Source organism: Balaenoptera ricei, chromosome 1, assembly GCF_028023285.1.
Source record: "Balaenoptera ricei isolate mBalRic1 chromosome 1, mBalRic1.hap2, whole genome shotgun sequence".
Lineage (NCBI taxonomy): Eukaryota > Metazoa > Chordata > Mammalia > Artiodactyla > Balaenopteridae > Balaenoptera > Balaenoptera ricei.
In genome coordinates, this window is record NC_082639.1 from 102,240,663 (window position 1) to 102,261,646 (window position 20,984).

At 43.5% G+C, this 20,984-nt stretch overlaps 1 protein-coding gene across 1 annotated transcript in view; it reads right to left on the reverse strand.

The window, feature by feature from the left end:
* The window catches only part of CASQ2 (calsequestrin 2), a 63,596-nt gene extending 53,817 nt beyond the window's left edge, over nt 1-9,779 (reverse strand). Inside the window, exon 1 of the mRNA XM_059901279.1 lies at nt 9,351-9,779. Within this exon, the coding sequence (XP_059757262.1) occupies nt 9,351-9,584 (234 nt within the window). The 5' untranslated portion in view covers nt 9,585-9,779. The remainder of the gene's footprint in view (nt 1-9,350) is intronic.
* Nucleotides 9,780-20,984: the final 11,205 nt, after the last annotated feature.

The following is a 20,984-nucleotide window of genomic DNA, read 5'->3' on the forward strand; positions in this document are numbered from 1 at the left end:
TAGTTCCTCTACTCACACCAGTCACTTCAGTTCAACACATAGTCCAGTTGTGAAATTAAACACTGCTTAAGTGTGGGTGAAAATCCAGAATTCAAACTAGAGACACTTGTCCTTTTGTAAGTTGGCACCGCTTACAAACAGGAAGCGATCCAATTCAGCAATCCCAGTTCCTTGGTGTAGTGGAAGGAACATGATGTTTGGAAACAAGTAGATGTGGGTTCAAATCCCGCTTCATGCTGTGCCATTTTATTGCTTTGTGACTTTGGGCAATTTCTACTCAACTCTATGGAATCATTTCTTTGTACATAATGTGAGAATACGTTGTAAGAATTCAACAGAATGACATATGCAAAGCACCCATATTGGACATGTTTTATGGTAAGTTCATATTAAGTGCCATTTCCCTACTCCTCCATCCCCTTCTGTTCATTTAACATTCATTCAGCAAACACCGCTGAGAGCCCACTGTGAATCAGACACTGATCTAGGTGCTGGAGTACAGCAATGAGGAGAACAAAGTCCTTGCCTCTGTGGGTTTCACACTCTACAGCAGTGTAGAACAATATGCACTATGTCAGCCAAGTGCTATGGAGAAGAATAGAGTAAGGTTGAAGGGATAAGGGGGGTGCTTGGAGAGTGTGATTTATAAAGGTGGTCAAGATAACTTCTTTCATGAGATGACACTTAAGCAGAGACCTAAAGGAAGTGAGTTCTCATCATCAACAAAAGAAGACCAACTCCTTAGTTACCAGGGACCATGTCATCTGCATTTTCTAAGTAAGCGGTGCATGAGTATTTGACAAATAAGTGAAAGAATGAATATTTCTCTTTGGGTGTTCACAAGACTTAGTTCCACGTTATAGAACACTCACCAGCTTTCTCTGAGCAGCTTTCCCATACTTTTCTGTTAAACATGCTAACATGTTAGTATCCCATATTCATATACCCCCAGGGTTCTCAGATTTGTCATCTCTTTTGGAGAAAAGGGAAGTGTGCCATGGCAACCAAATAGATGCTTTTTCTCCCTTTCTGAAGGTAAATCCTGGACCCTGACCTAAGATTCTTAAGGCACCTTCTGATCTGGCCTTAGAAACCCCTGTAATTCCAGTGGAAACCTCTCAAGGAGGGGGAGGCTTCCCATGGGCCCAGATCTTCCCTTTCTTAGGAGGTCCAAAGTATTAATCACTGACTGTGTGAGTGAGGGAACCGTGGGAGAAGACTGGGAGACCTGGCAGAGTCCCTAGAGCAGACCTGAATCCCTGCAGCCCCCAAACCAACTTCACGTCTCAGCAGTTCTCCAAATCAGAGGAATGCTGACAGGTCCATTGTCATTCAGGAGAGTCAACAGACCAAAGGTCAAGCAGGTGCAACACGATTATGGTCATCTGGAAAATTTCTCCAACCCAACAGACCAGTACAGTGCTTTGCAAACTTTAACATGCCTATGAATCACCTGTGGATCCTGTTTAAATGTAACAAACACCCTGGTTATACCATTGCCGCTGGTGTGGTCTGCCGTCCACATTTTGAGCATCAAGCCTCACAAACTTGGCTGCACATTAGAATCACCCAGGGAGCTTTTAAAAACTGTAGCACCTGGATATCATCCCTTCCCCTATGACAAGTTAAATCAGTGCTTGGGACGGCGTGGGGAAAGACCCAGGCATAGGTGTTTTTTTAAAACGCCATAGGTGAGTCCCACGTGCAGCCAAGGTTGAGAACTACTGCAACTGGCCAAGACCAAGGGCTACATTTCAAGTTACAGGTGAAGGGAATTAGCATTTGATAAGCACCAGCTGTATTTCAGGCACTCAGCAGTCTACATAGTTCCTAAATAGTAAACAACGTAACAAAGTAATAATACCTGACACTTGTACAGCTTCTTATAATCTTAAGAGAAATTTTTATTCACCTGTTTTCATTGAATTCTCTTAATTCACTGAGGTAGAAAGCACACAGTTGATTTTTTAGATGAGTAAAATGCGATGCATATTTGTGACTTGCCCAGGATCAAATAATAAATGAAAGAGAAATTCAGTTACTCTGACCCGCAGCTGTCTGTTTTGCCCAAGCACTGCAACCTCATCTGAAGTTGGATACACGAGGATGGCTGTGCACAAAAGTCATGTCGACGACACTGGGCATATGGCAGAGTCTAAACAGGCTGCAGTCACCCCACCAAAGATTTCTCACTGATATATAGATTGATTAGGAAACTGAGACCTGAATAGAGAAGGGAGCTCAGTCTGTTGTGGGCCTTGGCAGACTGAGAGCAGCGGCATTAGGACACTTAGCAGAACCCAGAAGCCTGCATTGCATGGGATTCAGGTTCTTGGTTCTGCCATAGATGACGGAACCAGCCTCCTCCTCCCCTGTAGGGGCTAACGGATGATCTGTTCTGGAATCACTGTCTAAAAAGTATTGGGAAATAACCTGCTTACCAGCCCTGGACAATCAGTCATAACAGTAACCCTCCCTGCTGGTGGACAGGCCATTTCCAATAATTTTTAGGTAGTGATCTTGCCATTTGATATCCAAGAGGGCTTGGGAGAGAGCCCCTGGGCAGGTCATGTGTGGGGATGGCAGTGGCTTTTTTGTGGCGAGTGAAGTGGGACCTCCGTAAGCAGGAAGAGAAGAAGGCCCTGCAGAGGGGATCCTCTGGGGAAGCATCAGAGGGGATGCAGAGGGGAAGCAGCCTCGGACCTCCCGAGAAACAACAGGTGCAGCTGGTCAACCTGGCGGGCAGCTACCGGGATGATGTGGCTATTTCTGTGCCAGGACCCCAGGTTGCCTGCCAGCCCCAGGGACCAGTCACCCTAAACAAATCAAGTGATATGTACTGTTCACAGTGTGGAAAGCATTGCTTGTTCACCATCTATTCAGTGACTCATTCATTCATGCTATGATTCCTGAGAGTCCCACTAAGAGCAACAGATATTTGACAAATGAATATTTCTATTCAAGGATTCACAGTACGTATTTTCATGTTCTGAAACACTCACTAACTTGCCTGAGAAAAATCCCCTGTAGTTTTTCCTAATCCTGTAAATGTATATTGGTTACAGGTTGGTGTATTTAGCTGCTCCCATAGGACATATATACACAGTGCATAGCCTCAGCTCTGGAGATGAATGTGATCAGAGTGTCCAATGATTCCAACACTGAGGCTTCCTTTCTCATTTCCCTCTAGAGATGTTTAAGTGGCCATGAAATCATTTCTACGTAAGCATGAAGCTCACTAGGAAAAGTTTTCCCCTTTTCCTTCCTTCTTTTTCAGGTTGGAATGCTGGTTTCCTAGAGGTGGAGTGGCGTAGAGGAAAGGAAATGGGCCTTGGCCTGGGGGATAAGATCTGTGTGAAGGTAGGAGGGGAAGAGGAAGAAGTAAATGGTTCCCCACACCTGGCCTAGGCATTTGGCAGGACCATGACACCGTTTCCAGAGAGCTCAGGAACTCACAGTGTGGACACCATACTGCTGGGGTTCCTTCTGACATCAAGGCATCCTCTGTCACATGACCAGGCCATTCATTCAGTTGTGTTTTTGGCTCACAAGCAGTTTTTTTGTCCTTGTCCATAGGAACTTGATTCCATCTGTGTTTTTTTTTTTTTCTTTTTTTTTTTAAACTTCCCCCCTTACCAAGTTTGCTTTGGATTCAGTTGCCTTCAGGAAGCTTCCAATCTAGGGGAGAACTCCAACATATGTCTCCAAGGAGAGAAAGAGTGAGTTAGAAGGAGCCTGAAGGAAGTGGAAGAACTTCTTAAATGGATGGAGGCTGCAGTGTGACCGAAAATGTGGAAGGGGCCTAATTTAAGAACTGACTGATACTGTTGTTGAATCTATCAGACACAGGCTCCGTAAGCCTTGGCGATCAGAGGGAGAGGATCTGTGATCAGGGAAAGTCACTCCACCTTTCTGGGCGTGGCTGGCTGTGAATAAGCAACATGGCATCACATCACCAGTCCTGAGTTCTCTGAAAATGGCTCGGGGTCCTCAGTCCCTAAAGTGATGGGTCAGACTGAGCTGTATCTAAAATTCCGACTGAAAGGGGGTGTGGGCTGAAAGGAGTCAGCATTTGTCCAGTACCTTCTGTGTGCCAGAAGCTGAGCTCTTGCCGTCCTGCCTCACTGAATCCTCACACCGTCTCCAGCATCTCACATCACAAGTAAGGAACCTGAACACAGACAGACTTCCTTGGGAATTAAACCCAGGTCTATCTGATTTGGAAGCCCATGTTAGAGCACATCACCTCTCAAGCATTTCAACCTGAGAGAGGTCAGTGATGTCGAATGTGGGAGGACTTTCTCTGGCAATATTTATAGAACATGATAGGCATAGCACTTGCACTGCAGTTTCAAGGCGAAGGTGGAAGCAGGCAACAAAGGAGCAAGGAAGAATCAAATTCAGCGCCCGTATCCTTCTCTTGTGTCTCTGAGTCCTGCAGTACTAACAGGATTCAGCCATTGTGGTATGACTACATTTGCTGACTTGGCCAAAGCTGAAGGAAATAGTATACAAAATTGCAACTTCCTTTATAATCTGAGTTGACACCTCAATAGAAAAAATGGGGAAAAGGCATAGAAAAATAAGAAAAAATGTAAATGGCAAATAATTTTATGAAAAAATCAGCCTAGCTAGAAATCAAAGAATGTCCGTTAAAACAACAATAAAAATATAAATAGACAAAGGTTTTTAAAACCCTGAAAATTGTGTCAGCATCCAAAAAGAGAGAAATTCTGTAATGGCCTATATGGGAAAAGAATCTAAAAAAGAGTGAATATATGTATATGTATAACTGATTCACTATGCTGTACACCTGAAACTAACACAACATTGTAAATCAACTATACTCCAATAAAAATTTTTTAAAAATTCAAAGGAAAAAAAACAGAGAAATTATCTTAAAAATGTGTATGATCATACAGTGTAATACTATGCCAGCATTAACATTGTTTGTCAAGAATTTAAAGCTATTTAGTGACATAAGAACACAATATACTGAAACGAAATAAGCAGGAAACAAAACTATAAAAATGGTATAAACCTAATTGGAAAATGTGATTTTATGCATAGAAAAATAACTGGAAAGAACTCTATCAGAACATTAACCATGTTTAGTTCTGGGTGGCAGTTCTTGTTGCCTGTTTTGTCTTTTCCACATAGTCTAACATATTCTTACACGAGTGTGTTGTTACTTTGTGGATGAAATGCCCAACCAAGAATCAGGATTACCAGCTGTGTAAGTCACAACACTGCAAGGCCGTATGTATGACATGAGAGGTTCAGTAAAATCTAGATGGTTCTCAAGGTTCTTGTGAGCTCTAACACTTCACTCATTCATTCAACAAGCATTTACAGAACATCTGTATAGAGCTACGTACAATGCACCAACACTGGGGTCCCCCAGAATTAGACCCCAACCAAATGCAAAGCAAAGTTTGAGTGTGATGCCTCCCGGTGCCATTTGACTTGCCCTTTTTCTGCCTAAGCTTTTAATGGCCTCATATTCTTCCCTTTCTCCTCTTCCCCTTATCAAACCCTGTTTTCAACACAAAACTCAAACTTGATCAGATGGAAGTATAAATGAATAGCAATGTCTTAAAAGACGGCTTCTCCCAGAGAAGCTTGACTAAGTAGGGATAAAAATTTTACCTAAAGGAACAAGGCCCTCGTGGCCAAATTTTAGGAAAAAGCTAGTGGGGTGGGAAAAGATTTGGGAGCTATCAGAACCTTAGCTCTTGCGGTTCCCTCCCCGACCCTCGCTTATTTGTCTGGTAAATTCTACTCATTTTCACAAATCAATTCTTCCTTGTCATGTCTTCCACATCTCTCCCAGAGGGCGGGGTGCTTCCTCTTTCCTCTGCACTCCCAGAGGACCTTATGTTGCCCTACTATTACAGTGACCCCGTTGCACTGTGGCTTTTCATTTGTATTGCACTGTAATTTCCACATCAGGCTATGAGCCACCTGAGTGCCTCACGTTCCCAGTATCCACAGCGTGCACCCCAAGGCCCAACCTAGAGTAAGTGACAGATGTATGACTAAATGATCTGCATTTCAAGGCCCCAAGTCAGGCAGTGACCTCCTTACCCCGTGGATGGGGCTGTTTCTGGGTGTTTTAACATCAGTCCTTACAGCAGCAGACGAAACATTGACCATAGTACCTTTGGATTTTTTTATCAGAATGGGATGGCCCTTATGTGACGAGTTATGAACTTCTAATTCCTAACCTTCTAACCCTTAGAAATTCCCCAGGGTTTTCAACCTGAGGATGGCAACTCATCACCGGAGAGGGAAATCAATTTAATAGGTTGGGATTAGTATTTTTTTTTAATGAAATACAATAGAAGAATAGAAAAGAACAATAAAATAGAAGACAAAAGTATTTTAAATCCAAGTATTGCCCAAATAATCATGTGTTGTCCTATGAAACTTTTGTTTCACCTGAGTATGTGTCTGTACACATTAGGTCACAGTGAGTTATGATAAAAAACATGGACAGCCACCTTCCCCGGGGGGGTGGTGGTGGGATGAATTGGGAGATTGGGATTGACATATATACACTAATATGTACAAAATAGATAACTAATAAGAACCAGCTGTATAAAAAATAAATAAAATAAAATTCAAAAATCCAAAAAAAAAAAAAAGAAGAAGAAAGCAAGCCACCTTCCCAAACTATTGGGAGGGAAGGAGCCCACCCCTTCCTGTGCTGTCTACCCAGGGCTGAGATTTCACTGTCTCCTCCCCTCCTTCTATCCCAAACAGACACAGATCTGGGATGGGCAGGATATTTTCCTTAGTGTAGGTTTGGAGTCCAGGGAGTTAAGAGGACAAAATAGGCTTTTCTGACCACAAAGAAAATTTAGAGGTTCACATCTACCCTCTCTTATCAGTCATGAGATTCCTGGAACCAGTTTTGTCCTAGATGCTGAGGAACAGCCTGCACCTGACAGGTATCTCAACAAAGACCCAACCCTCCCCTCCCCGACCCACACGGAGGGAGCCCTACCTCCCCCAGGGTTTGGACATTTGCATGAGCAGTGCCTCTGGGGCTCTGTGCCTCTCAGCCCTGTTGGTGATACAGCTGGCATCATCAGGCCCAGGCCCACAGGCTGAGTGCTCTATTTAAGGAAGACTCTTGAAATAATACTGAACAGGGTATCCACCAACTCCTTGTACATTGTCTCATTTGATTCCAGCAGTAACGCAGTATAGGGGCTAAAACTGCCTTCACCTGCACGAGTAGGGTAATCTTGGGCAACTTAGCCTCTCTGTGCCTCAGTTTCCCCATCTGTCAAAGGGGGATAGTAACTGTATCTACAACAGAGAAGTACCGTAAAGATCAAACCAGCTACCACATACAATCCCTGCACACAGGAAGCATTCAATAAATGTTGATTATTATTATTTAATCATCTCATAAGCCTGTATGATAGTTATTATTTTTTTCAGATTTATAGATAAGAAAATGAGGCTCAGAGAAATTAAGTAACCTGCCCTATGTCATGTGTCCAGTAGAGGCAAAGCCAGAATATAAATCAGGAACTCCTGACTCCAAGTTCTGTGATCTCTCTCCCTTAGCGATTTAGGAGTCTGTGGGGCATCAGACTACCTCCTGTGCTGAACTTCCCCCTTGTTAGTCTCTGCCGGGCCCTCTTGGATCAAAGGTGGCTGGAAGGATGGCGAGTCCAGGGCAAAGCTCCTTCTCAGGATTTTCCCTGGGAGTACAGAATTCATCTTTGGGGGAGACAGATTCTTGGGGGAGTTTGTGTGTGTGTGTGTGTGTGTGTGTGTGTGTGTGTGTGTGTGTGTGTGTGTGTGTGTGCATGTGTGTTAATATAACAGGGAATCAGAAATGGGGTCATTGCTTGCACTGGCATTCTTTCTGAGTTCTAGGCTAAGTGGCCAGTGATGAGCATATATGGTAGAATCCTTATGCCTTCAATTAACTTTTCATAAATATGTCTCTATAATTGAGTAGGGCAGTTTGAGATGGAGATAATCATGTGAGTGAGGGTTTCATGGGCTGGGCAGCAGCTGTGCTGTATGTCCCGGTTTTTCCCAGCCGGTAATTTTCCCGTATATATAGTACAAAGACCTAATAACGGTCCCTGCTTTTTCCTCACTTGTAACCCACAGAGGTTTTTTTGTCTACCAGAGCTCTCTGTAATGACCACACTGCCATATATAAATCCTCTGAAAATAGATATGTGTATGATGATCGGGAGACACAGGATTCTGCAATACTTTTTTAATTATCAAAGATATTTTGATGTGTTTGGGGTGGTTTTCCTGGATTTTATTACAGCCAATTTTTTTTTGAGAATTAAAATCCACATGGGTTTTACATGGTAATTCTGTTCATCAGAGTCTTTGATTACAAAGTATGTCAGTTATGTCTCAATAACACTGGAAAAAAAAGAAAGAAAATAAGGCATCTGATTGAGCTGAGCTTTCTGGCTGTGCCGATTAATAAACTGCTATAGTTCTCCAGTAGTCCTTTTCACAGATTTGTGCCTGGGCTGAGCGGGACCTGGGGACTGATAAGGGATCTTGGTGCCTATTAGAATTCTTGGCACTCACAGGTGTTCCTGAGTGTAAGCGATCTGAAACTGTCCAGGAGGAACTGTGGGAGGAGTTCCTGGGGCACTCACACAGGATTAGAGAAGGGGTCCCAGTGCCAGGTTTACAGACAGGCCATGTAATGCAGATGAAATAAGAACTGACTTCACCATCTTCCCTGAACTCACACCAAGAGCTTTCTGAGAAAAAGAAATATTCCCATTAATGAACGCACAGCTAAAATCTTCCCACATCTACACTGTGCGATGTTGACTAAAACCACGTCACAAGAGAGGCTCATCGCTTAGTGATATTCCCCATCTGACCCACGAGGACAGGCAAGGTCAAATGATTCCTGCTTCATCAGGATCATGGGGAGACTTAAGGGAACAAAGAGTAGGAAATTAGCACGCCGAATGAAACCTGCAAATAACCCTGAATTTCATTTCAGTCAGGCTTTTTAACAATAGCTTTAACATTCTCTGAGAAAAGGAGTAGCTGGAACTATTGCCCTTGAGAAATCAAGAGGACCATCAGATGACAGACTTTACATCTTTACAGACTATTATGCACCATGCAGCACATTCGATTGTCCCATCTTAAGAGTCTGGACCCACCCCTGTTTTTCACACATCCCAGCTTTGCAACAAGAATATCTTCAGATTTGCCTGAGACCGAAATGGGGCAAGACTTCAGGATATATTCTCAGCGCCCTCAGGTCCTCACATGCCGACCACTGGCCAGCTCCCACTCCTTTGGACCACGTGGTCTGGGGGCCCCCCACTCACCTCCAGAATGATTTCTTTCATTTGGAACTGTTTCTGCACGACTTTATCTGAAGACACGGGCTCATGGTAGTAGAGGCAGAGCAAGTCGTATTTCTTCAAAACCTGCTTGAAGTTCTTCTCGGTTAGACTGACCACGCGGTCCTTGCCGTCATAGGTGGGGAAGTTCAGCCCCTCCTCTGCCCTGCAGGAGGACAGCAGGTAGACCGCCATCACAAACAGGTGGGTTCTCTTCATCTGGGTGAAGTTTTGTTTTCCTTTCCCAGAAACACCGTGTGTAGGAAAGAGGCTGGTGCCTTAGAGGACTTGCTGAGAGCAGTGGGGAGCAGAGAGGCCAATCTTGTCTCTCTCCTTGGCCCTTCCTGGGCCCGAGAACCCCTTCTTCACCTCCTCCGGCTGCTAACTGTAATCGTGGGCTTGGGACGAAGCGTGCAGAGGCTCACACCCATGCGTGTGTAGAACCAGAGCCAGGCTAGGCGGCCCAGCCCCAGATACCTCGCATAGCTCTGCCCAGCCCCTGTCTCATCAGGAACTCCATTTTTAGGATGCAGTTGTTTCAGGCTAAAAATAAATCATGCAATGAATTAAAAAGTTAGATATGGCACTGTTGAGGGATTCGCTGATACAGTTTGTCAGGCCGGTGGAGGAGGAGGTGGGAGGGAGACGGGGGAACGTGTGCACATGAAATAAGGAGGGCGGGAAGGTCAGAGGAGAGAAATTCACTCAGAGGGAGGAGGAGAAAAGGAGAGGAGAGAGACGTGGCGCTTGGATGACACTCAGGATGTGCACAGGCCACTCAGACGCTATTGACTCGGTCTATTACCCGCGGGAATTATTTCAGTCTGTCCCTTCCCGGCAGGCTGTTCATCCCCTAACTACTCACTGCTGACCTGGGGACCAGCCGGACCCCCAGGTGGACTTGACGTTCTGCACCTGCCTTTCCCTGGCTGCCCGTTGCGCCGTGTCCCCGTGGCTCTGCCGGTCACTGGGCGAGGGATGTAGGGTCACCCTTTCTCCACGGAAAGCACTCCAGGAGCCCAGCCCACCAGGGGTCACATTTCCTCTCCTTCTGCCCCTGCTCACAGCTGAACCCCGCTGACACCAGGAGATCCTGCCCCGTTCTAAAATTAAATAAAATAAAAGTTCAACGGTCTTCCTCAGAAACCCTCTTAGGCTTTTCGCTATCATCCCCGTCATCTTTCTTTTTTAACATGAACCCCCAATGTATCATTTTTCCCCCTTTTCCTCTTCATTAGAGACAGACTGATGTAGAGAGTCCAGGAGCCGGACAGATCTGAGTTCAAATCCGTGCTCTGCCTCTTAATGGCTGAATAGACTTTGGAGGGTCGCTCACCCTCTCTGATTCTCAATCTCCCTCCCCCACCCCCGACGCCCACCATGTAAAATGGGGATAATTACGACTATATTGTAAGGCTTGGAACACAGAGATGGGAAGGCATGGTACAAAGCAGTTACCCAAACACGGCAGCTATTATAGTTACTTCATTCTTCCTGGAGATGGTGGAACATAGGTTATTATAATAATTACTTCTCAGTTTCTAATAGTAATGGTTTGTGAACCCTTTTCTCTCTGCCTTCTTGAATCCAGCAGGCAACTGGGGCAGACGTGATTAGGGCTCATTGCACAGGGGAGCTAACTGAGCTTCAGGGAGCTCAGCACCTTGTCAGAGATCGCATTCCCAACTGCTTGAGTGAGGGTTCAGCTCTGCCTTGGAGCCTGGTGTTCCTGGGTGCTTTCACTCTGATGGGGCAGTTCCCCCACAGACACCTCTTTTCTTACGTGGCTCCATCTTTTCTGCTCAAACAAGAGTCCACCCATGTCTTTCCATTCTTTAGAGTAGTCTAATGGCTCTCATGATTTAGGCCACAATTTTTTCTTCTTCTGGTTGGAAAATCAGCTTTGGAAATAGCAAGGACTCTGTCCCATACAAACTTTGCAGGGAACAGAAGGAAAAAAGAAGTTCAGTGACCTACATGAGTGAAAGCAAGCCTCTCTACTGCAGCCAGAGGTCCTGAGGCTGACAGTCAGGCTGACAGGAGTCGTCTTTAGGACAGGTTCATGTCCAGGAAGCCAGGACCTTGGGGAACCCCTCGCTGAAACCCATGACAGCATTCAGTTCTTTCTGATGGTGAATTCTCTAGGCTTTTAAAGATAGAGCCAAGAATAGCCATTCTAAGATGTGGTTAGCTTTTCAGGTCACTTGCAAGCGTGCGAGATCTCTGATTTCTTTAGAAAATTTAAGGGGAAAACGATTTTTGAGTGAAACAATGTATGTCTTGTCTTTTCAAGGTCAGCTTCCAAAACCTGTTCCCAGTTGTCTCAATCTCATTGGCTTATCTCTATTTAGAATTTGCTCCACTTCTCTTAATATATGCTTTTTTTAAATGTCACCAAAAAACTGAGAGATGTTTAAAGTCAGAGTCTTTGAAATTTCCCACTGACTTGCAACTGATGAAAAGTACCAGGGTAAAGGGATAATTTTTAAAAATTCAGTTTAGCCCTCAAGTCTGGCTTATGACCAACTGTGTATTAACAGAAAAAAAGCTCCAGTGTGGAAAGTTCCTGTCCCTAAATCCTGGCTCAATTTGGGGCCGCAAAGCCCAGCCCTGAGGACGGCATGGCCACTCACACGTGTTGTGGTGATCAGGTTTCCCACCGTCCACCCACACCTAGACACGGGGGCTGACATGCGTGTCCCCCTCTTAGTAAGGTTAGGTTTGCCTGATCGACTTTTTATGTCCCAGCCATTTTTTTCTGACTGCTTTTTATTGTTTTTGTTTTTCCTTTGCCTTCTTGCTCACCAACCTTAATGTATTTATTTTGTAAACAAGGAATGCTTCTGACATGTCTGAGTCAAGTTGGCATCTAGCAAATCAGCTTTTCATTCCAGTTTTAGCAGCTACCCAGGTCAAGGTGTCACCTACACATGCCTAGTTTATGTGACTGTGCTGAATTGTACATGTGTCTTTATGTACCATTAGCAGGTATTTTTTGTCTTTGTTTTTAAACAAGAAAGGATAAAACAGAGGAAAGAAATCAATATAAATGTATGTTAACTATTGTCACGATATATGACATAGGCCCCTTGTTTTTGCTAACAATTTCCAGTCCCTCACTCCAAGTGGCCACTCCCTAGAATCCCATATTCTAACCTCCCCCTTTCATTTGTTTACCCTTGACAGGTGGCAGGACCGTTTTGCATATATTATTTAACTGGATCTTCACATAACTCGTTTTACAGATGAATCAGGATTTGAAGCCATGATCTTTCATTTATTTGTTAATTAAATACATTTTTATGGGGCACCTTCTATGTACCAGACACTCTACTGGGTACTGGGGTTGGACACATTATCCATCTGAACTCGCTGAGTTTACATCCGGGAGGGGAGATGAGCAATAAATAATCAATGTACTTAAGGGGTATATGTGTGTGCACCCATGTAAAATAGGACTTCAAATAGAGGCACGTGCTCTAAAGAGCAGTTGAGAAGGACAAGGGAGAGCCTGCGACAGTGGGTGGGAGGTGGCCCTTTCGGACCTGGGGTGAAGGAAAGCATCTTCAAGGAGGGAATCTAGGAGCAGCAGGGAGGGCAGGGGTGAGGCAGAGAGCAAGCTTCTTCCAGGGAGAAGCAGCAGGTGCTTCCGCGCTGAGACCTACGGGGATTCCACCACTAGGGGGCGTTGCATCCACCTCCTCCTTCCTCCGATGAAAGCATCAGTTTTCTCTCTCAGACTTTTCTGTCTGTTAATAAGACATATGGGCTCACACCTACATGGGTGAGTCCACAGGGTAGGGAACCTATCTGAACGACTCGGAGGCAGCTCAGAGAGGGCTGTGACCCGGAAGTCAGGACACCTGGATCCTGGGCTGGTCTGACACAGCTCACCCCAGCTGTGTGACCTTGGTGAGTCTCCTCACCTCTCGGCCCTCACATTTCTAATTTGTGGAAAAGAGGGTCAGACTCACTGGTCTCCCATGGCCGCTTTCTGGCTCTAAACTTCTAGAATTTGTTCTGCCCATAGAATATTTTCTTTCCCAGGATAGGCCCTGGCACAGGCCACAGGTTTGAGGAAGTTCGTTGACTGTTACCTGCGGAAGAGGGTTTGATGGGCGTGACTCTCACAAGTCCAAGCTTGCCTCTCCTCCAAGGCAGAGGTCGAGGACTTCACCGCCTCCAAAAGCCCCTTCTTTGGCTAAAATACTCCACCCAGTGGACAAAGCGGAGTATGGCATCTTTCTTTCTTTGAGCCCATTCCTTCCATTCCGCTGCGCCACGGGCCAGGGGAGTCAGCGTGCTGGCCTGGAAGAGAAAGTCCCAGAAATGCCTGTGTCTACAGCCGGGTGCTCGAGGCTTCCTCTGGTCAAATCAGAACAGTCCTGTCAGCAACCCCAAGGCCTTCCTTTTCCTCTTGACTCTGAATATCAGACAGCTCCAGGAGCCTTCCCTGGTCCCCAGCACCAGAAAACTCCTAAATAGAACCAAGCAGAGAAAGATCAATGCTAGGTTTAAAAAGAGCTAGGTTGTATAACCGTCCAGATCTTAACGAATGTCACTTCCTCAGGGAGGCCCTCAGGGTAGACCAGGAGCTGACATTCACTCCCCTTAGGTACCAACCATACTTCTCCTTGGGAACATCCCTCCCATTGGGGATTCTTTTTTCCCCAGCTAGACTGAGCCTTACAGGAGCCGGGACAGCATCTGTTCAAAGTATTCCTTGAAACCGGCCTTGCCAATAGTAGTTCTCATTAAATATTTGTTAAATAAATGTGAAGCACTAACTTTGTACCAGGTCTTATTTTAAGTACTTGCAAAATTTAACTTATTCTTCTTAAAAACCCAGGAGGTTGATAGTTTTAGTATTCCCAGATGGGTAAGCCGAGGTACAGAGAGGTTAACTCATTTGCACAGGGTCACGTGGCTAGTAATAGCAGAGCTGGGGTTTGAACCCAGAAGGTGGACTTTGTGCTTTGTTTCTGTTTTCTCTACCACTTGCAACCACAGCTAGATGCCTCTCGCAGGGGGCTCATGAAGTCACTTGGACAAGCCAGAAATTGCTTCAGAACCATAAATGGCTGCCCACAATGTGAGACTGCTCATTTGTGGACATGTTCTGGGTTTTGACCCTGTACTGAGTCACCTCCTGTGCTCTCTGTGTGTATAAGAGGAAAAGCAAGAAAGGAACTAATGTTTTCAGTGCTTGCCATGAGCCGGTCATTGGGCTCATTACATTTTATACATCATCTCATTTAAAATTCTATCAAGCTAAGTATTATTCCTTCCATTTCACAGATGAGACTGGGATTCAAGATCAAGTACTCTACCAAATTAATACAGCTGATAAGTAGCAGAGATTGGATTTGGACCCTGTTCTGTCTGGCTTGTCATGATCCCAGGCTATTCTGCATAAGGAAGGGGACCCTTCTCTGTCTCCTTCAGGGAAAAACAAAAATAGAAAAACTTAGAGAAAATTTAAAGGACAAGAAAATAAAAAGAAACCAGCTTTTTTTTTTTTTTTTTTTTTTTACAAGAGAGAAAAGAGGAACAATTGGAAAAAAGAGAAGAAAGAAAGAAAATGAGAAATTTAGTTCAGAAAAAAATGTACATGAGAGCAGATAAAAGGAAAGCTTAAGGTTTATTTGCCCTGGAACTAGAAGGAAATATTGACTTCTCAGGGAAAGCAGTAAAAGAACAGAAAACCAAAACCAAAAATCACCTGGATATAGAGGTTACGTCAAAGTGTCCAAATGGAGATTGTGACGGGCAGAATACTGCCCCCTCGATCCACTCCCCAAGATGTCCAGGTCCTCACATTTCCATGTGAACTTCAGAATCAGGTCATCAAGTTAAAAAAAAAAAAAGTCCATTGAGATTTTGATCGTGTTTAATATGTAAACCAATTTGGGGAGAATTGACATCTTTACAATATTGAGCTTTCTCAAACATCCAAAGGTATATCTCTCCATAGATTTATGTCTTTTTTGATTTCTTCTGGCAGTTTTTTGTAGTTTTCAGTATCTAGGTCTCATAATATCTTTTGTCAGATTTATCTGATACTATTTCATATTTTTGATGGTATTAAAATGACAGGTTTTTAAATTTTTGATTTCCATTTATTTGTTAATAGTGTATAGAGATACAACTGATTGTTATATGTTGATCTTGTATCCTGTAAACTTGCTAAATGCACTTATTCTAGAAGATGTTTGGAGATTCCACTGGATTTTCTACATAGGTAGTTATGTTATTTGCAAACAAAGATCGAAGATTTTCTTTCTTCATTTGAAATTAGGACACCTTTTGTTTCTTTCGCTTGCCTTACTGCACTGACTAGGACCTCCTGCACGTTGTTGATGGTCGTGGGAAGGGTGGACATCCTTGCCTTGTCTCTGATCTTAGGAGAGAAGGATTCAGGCTTTCACTACTAAGTATGATAGTAGCTGTAGGTTTTTTATGGATGCCCTTCATGAGGTTGAGGAAAGTTCACTTCCTTTCCTAGTTGGCTGAGAATTTTGATCAGAAATGGGTATTGAATTTACTTTTGAGAATGGGTGTTGAAAATACTTTTTCTACATCTATTGAGATGACCATATGGTTTCTCTTTTTACTTTGTTGATTTGGTGAATTACCAAATTGATTGATTGAGTGACTTTTGCAAGGTAATTCAACTTTGGATTTCTAAGATAAAGCCCATTTGGTCATGATATGTTATCCTTTTCATAAATTTTGGATTAAATTTACTAAAATTTTGTTTAAAATTTTTGTACCTTTGTTCATGAAGGATATTGGTCTGTAGTGCCTTGGGAAGCTCCAGATTGCCATCTGGTATTTTCCTTCCACCCAGAGAACTTGCTTTAACATTGCTTGTGGTGCAGGTCTGTTGACGATTCTTGTAGCTTGTGTTTGTCTTAAAATGTTTTCATTTTGCTTTTGTTTTTGAAAAATATTTTCACTGGATGAAAGTTCCAGGCTAACAGTTTTTTTTTCTTTCTTAAAGTCATTGTTCTACTGTCATCTTGCTTGCATTGTTCCTTACAAGCAATTGCTGTCATCCTTATCTTTGTTCCATTGTATATAAATATTCTTTTTCCCTGTGGTTGAATAAAAAAGATTTTCTTTTTATTCATAGATTTTTAGCAATCTGATTTTTAGCCTTGGTTTAGTGGCTTGGTTTTCTTCATGTTTCTTGTGCTTGGGGTTTTTTGTGCTCCTTGGAACTACAGGTTTATAGTTTTCATTGAATTTGTTAAATGTTTGACCATTATTTTTTCAAATGTTTTTTCTGTCTCCTCTCCCTCTTAAGAACTCCAGCTACACATATAATGAGTCACTTGGGGTTGCCTCACAGCTCACTGATGCTCTTTTCATTTTCTAAAATTCTTTTTCCCTCTCTGTGTTTCATTTTGGATAGTTTCTATTGCTAAGTTTTCAGGTTCACTAGTTTTTTCTTCTTCAACATACAATCTTTTGTTAATCCCAGCCAGTGTATTTTTCATCTCAGACATTATAGTTTTCATCTCTAAAAGTCTGATTAGGTCTTTCTATATCTTCCTTGAATTAAATTTTTGAAGATATGGCATATAATTATAATAACTATCTTAAGATCCTTGTCTGCTAATTCTAACATCTGTGTCGATTCTGGGTCAGTTTCAATTATTATTATTCTCGTCATTATCAGTCATATTTTCTTGCTTCTTTGAATGCTTGATAATATTTGATTGGCTGCCAGACTTTGTGAATTATTTTTTAAATGTTTATACATCTTCATTTATAAATAAAGTGCTTTATTTTTAAATTTCGTATTAAGTCTTCTTAAACTTTGTTCTGTGATGAAGTTAATTTTTTGGAAACAGTTTAATCCATTCTGGTCTTAATTTTAAGATTTTCTTTTTTGGCAGGACCAGAGCAAATTGAAAATTGAAATTTAGCTAGGGATTATACAAGCAAAACTAGACAACAACTGCTTCTATGATAATGATGTGGGTCATTCTTGTAGACTGCACTTATCTCAACAAATTAATTTTTATAGTTTTTTTAGTTTATTTATAAAGAATTATAAAAGCTAAAGGTATAGCAGTGAGATTATGCTAGGGTGCAAGTAACAAAAAGCCCATGCAAGCTGGCTTAACTTGTATTACTGGAGGCAGGGAAGGCTGTAGGGTTGGTTTGATTCATCTGCTTGACAGTGTCATCAGGATCTTTTCTGGTTTCATCTCTCTGCTCTGCCTTCTCTTGTCTTAAATCCTCATCATATTATTGGCTGTGCCTGGTTGTTGATAGATGACTGCAAACCACTCTTGGGTTTCATGCTTTCTCTTCCACTTCCAGGAAGACAGTGTGGGTATTTTTCCCAGAAACCACCAGCAACCATCTTCATTAGTCTCCTGAGCTAAAAGTAGGTCACATGCCCACCTCTGAAAACTAGAGTCCAGGGGGTTCACTTACAGTGAATCACTGGGACTCTGGTGGGGTCAGCTTCCCACAAAGCCCTGCGCTGCCAGGAAGGGGTGGGATACCCAAACAACACTCAGTGTCAGAGGAATGTGGGGAAGCAATCACAGTGTCCACTTGGGTGTGCAGCAGCCTGTTTATAAGTACTTTGGAACAAATAATACAGCATAGGTATGAGTAGTCTATTCCTAATAAAAACCCCAATTCATTATAATTATGATAGTATTTTTTGGATTCCAACTTTAGAAATTTTGGATATGTCTGGATATGTAAATTAGGATTTGGGTCAGATAAATTATTGGGGAGTTATATATATAGATCACCTCCAGATGCATTCACAGAATTAATGAATACTTATATGCTTCCTCTTAATGTGTGTTTCAGCACCAATGTCCCTTGTATTTCTTGTCTTTTTACAATAGTGCATTGTAGGCACAAATTTGAAGGTGATGACTAAGAATAAAGATTATTGAAAGCTCTGCAATAACCAAAACCACAGTGGCAGCTGAGGGATACTCTGAGTGCCTGAGTCAGGAGCTGGCTTATCTGACCCCACTACAGGGCATGTACACTGATACTTAATTGGAGGCTCCCAAGCGGTTTTATCTTATGTGGCAAGATTTTAAGTTAGTATTTTAGATACTTAAAATAACAAAATTGAAAAAGCAGTCTTAATGCCATCATATCATGAACACTTCGAAGAGTGTCATAGCCCCCAGCTGAGAAGTGCTAGCATAGGTCATCTCTAGGGCTCACCACATGCCAAGTGCTGTGGGAGCACTTTACATGTAACTGCAGGTATATATTCTCAGATACCCTGTGAGGTTGTCCCTGTGGTTATCCACAGTTTACGGATAAAGAAACTGAGGCACAAAGCGATGAAAGTCCCTTGCCCAATGTCAGCCAACAATACCTGGTGAAGCTGGGATCGGAGAAGCTGGGATTCTTGCTGTAGAGTATGTATAATTAACCACTACACTGTAAGCCTCTGTGAAGTGCTTGGGGCAAATTTTTATACAAATAATGGCTGTTGGCCTCACAGCTATATGTAAACCAACATAAGAGGTCCCTGTATTTCACACCAAGCTCTTGTCTCAGGAAATATTATTGCAAGCGCTAGCAGTTCTTCTGAGGCTTAAGTCCAGACGGCCCGATCAGTGATTCTCAGCCAAAGATGATTTGAAGACCCAGGAGACATTTGGCAATGCCAGGAAACATTTTCAGTTGTCACTACTCTGGCGGAGGGGTTCGGGGTGTTACTGGTACCTAGTAGCCAGAAGCCAGCGGTGCACTGAACTTTCAATGCACGAGACAGTTCCTCACAGCAAGGAATTGTCTGATCCCCAAATGCCGCTAGTGTTGAGGTGGAACCTGACACAGAGACCACGATGGGCTGGTTGACAGTCTCCTCTGCGGACCCTCCCTAGCGTTTTGGTCTTTGTGACTTGAGTAGCAGTGATCTTAACCCTGTGCACAGGACCTGAAGAGGAGGTGACACACTCCTTGTTTGTGCAAGAGCACTGGCTTTGCCTGCATCTCTAGACCCAGCTGTAGAGCTTGTTGCTCGTTACAGCTCTGTCCCTTTGCCTCATGGGCCACAGGATAGGTTTCGATTGGGAAGGACACTCTATTCTTAGCTGTTCCAAGATGAGTCATCACAGCCTACGTGATTCTTTTAGCCTTCCCGGGGTTATCCTTTAATATGGTCCTCTGATTACTCTTTCTGCCTGTCCTGTTTGCTGACTCCTGTGATGGTAGCTACCCACTGCCTGAAACACCCTGATTGTCCATCCTCAGCACATGACCAGCCTGATGGATTGGAGGTACTCAAGCTCTTGTGGGATTGTGTCCTGTGGCAGAGTTCTCAGGCCTAATGAGGCATGGACACACGACCAAAGTGGGGCAGGGGCAGATCAGTGACACCCTGAGACATGGAGGCTTTACAGCAGAGATGATCCCCTCTAGACCATCATGTCAGCAATGTTCCAGGAATAGCTACTCTATCTGGCAATGGGTGGTCTGGGTTTGTGACACCCAGAAGCATTCCTTTGCCACTCCTTCCAAGGGCAGAAGGACGGCTAATCCTCCCTCTGATTCATAACTAAAACCAGCTTCCAAACTGGTGAGGTTGTACAACTTGACAGAGGGGCCCCCTGGCCACGAATAATCTGCTCCACCTGTTTGCTGCCCCAACAAATTCCTACACATTCAGTTAATATTATCGCTTACTCCTTAAACTCAGAGAAATTAAGTGACTTTCCTGAGGTGACACAACTAATGAGCTAGATGATCTATAGGTATATATTTCAGACTCCCTACTCTTCGCTAGGTTATTCCAAGGGGCATTCTGGCTGGAGTGAAGGTTGTGTGCAGCCTTCATGAGCAATAATGCTGTGAACATACATGGGACCCAGACTGAGCAAAGCTGTGAATGTCAAGTGTAGTGGACGTCTGCTCTTTTTCTTGTCCCTTCCTCTTTCCCCCTTCTTCTTATAACAGCCTTCCATTGGACCCAGACACGTGGCTCCAGTGGATTCTGCCCACCACAGAGCATACTCTACTCTTCTGTCCACAGAAATAGGTCCCAAGGAGCACTGGTAAACTTCACTTGCCTGGCTGGGCATGAAGACATGCCTGAAACCTGGTGCATAGAGCCCTGCCTTGGTGGTCAGAATGACTAGTGATACTTATGGAGGCTTGCCTTGCTGATGGCAAGTCAACTGGAAGCATCTTGGTCCAGGATGGAAACACACTGTATCCAGCATGCTGGAGTCTGACACGTCATGCACACTGCAAGGATCTGTGTTCTTATAAAATCAAACCATAGAACCCTCCAAGGGGTGAGCAGAGAAGAAGGCTGGGGGGAGGGGCTGTGAACAAGAAGTGTCAGAAACAGTTCCCCTGAGTTTCACCTCCCGCTTGGGATTTTCACCACAGGGGACATCAGTTTCCATTTAAACTCAGGCTCGAGGGTGGACAAAATTGTTTCCCTTGGTTCTTCACAGCACAGCTGAGACAATCTGACATTTTCAAAAAGAATGTAACTAAATACTAAGGGAGAACAAAAAGGAAATAATAGCAGACAATACAAATAGCGAGTTTCCAGAGCACAAGTTTTCTAATCCTAAGATAACCAAACACTGGCCTTAAGGATGGGGTAAT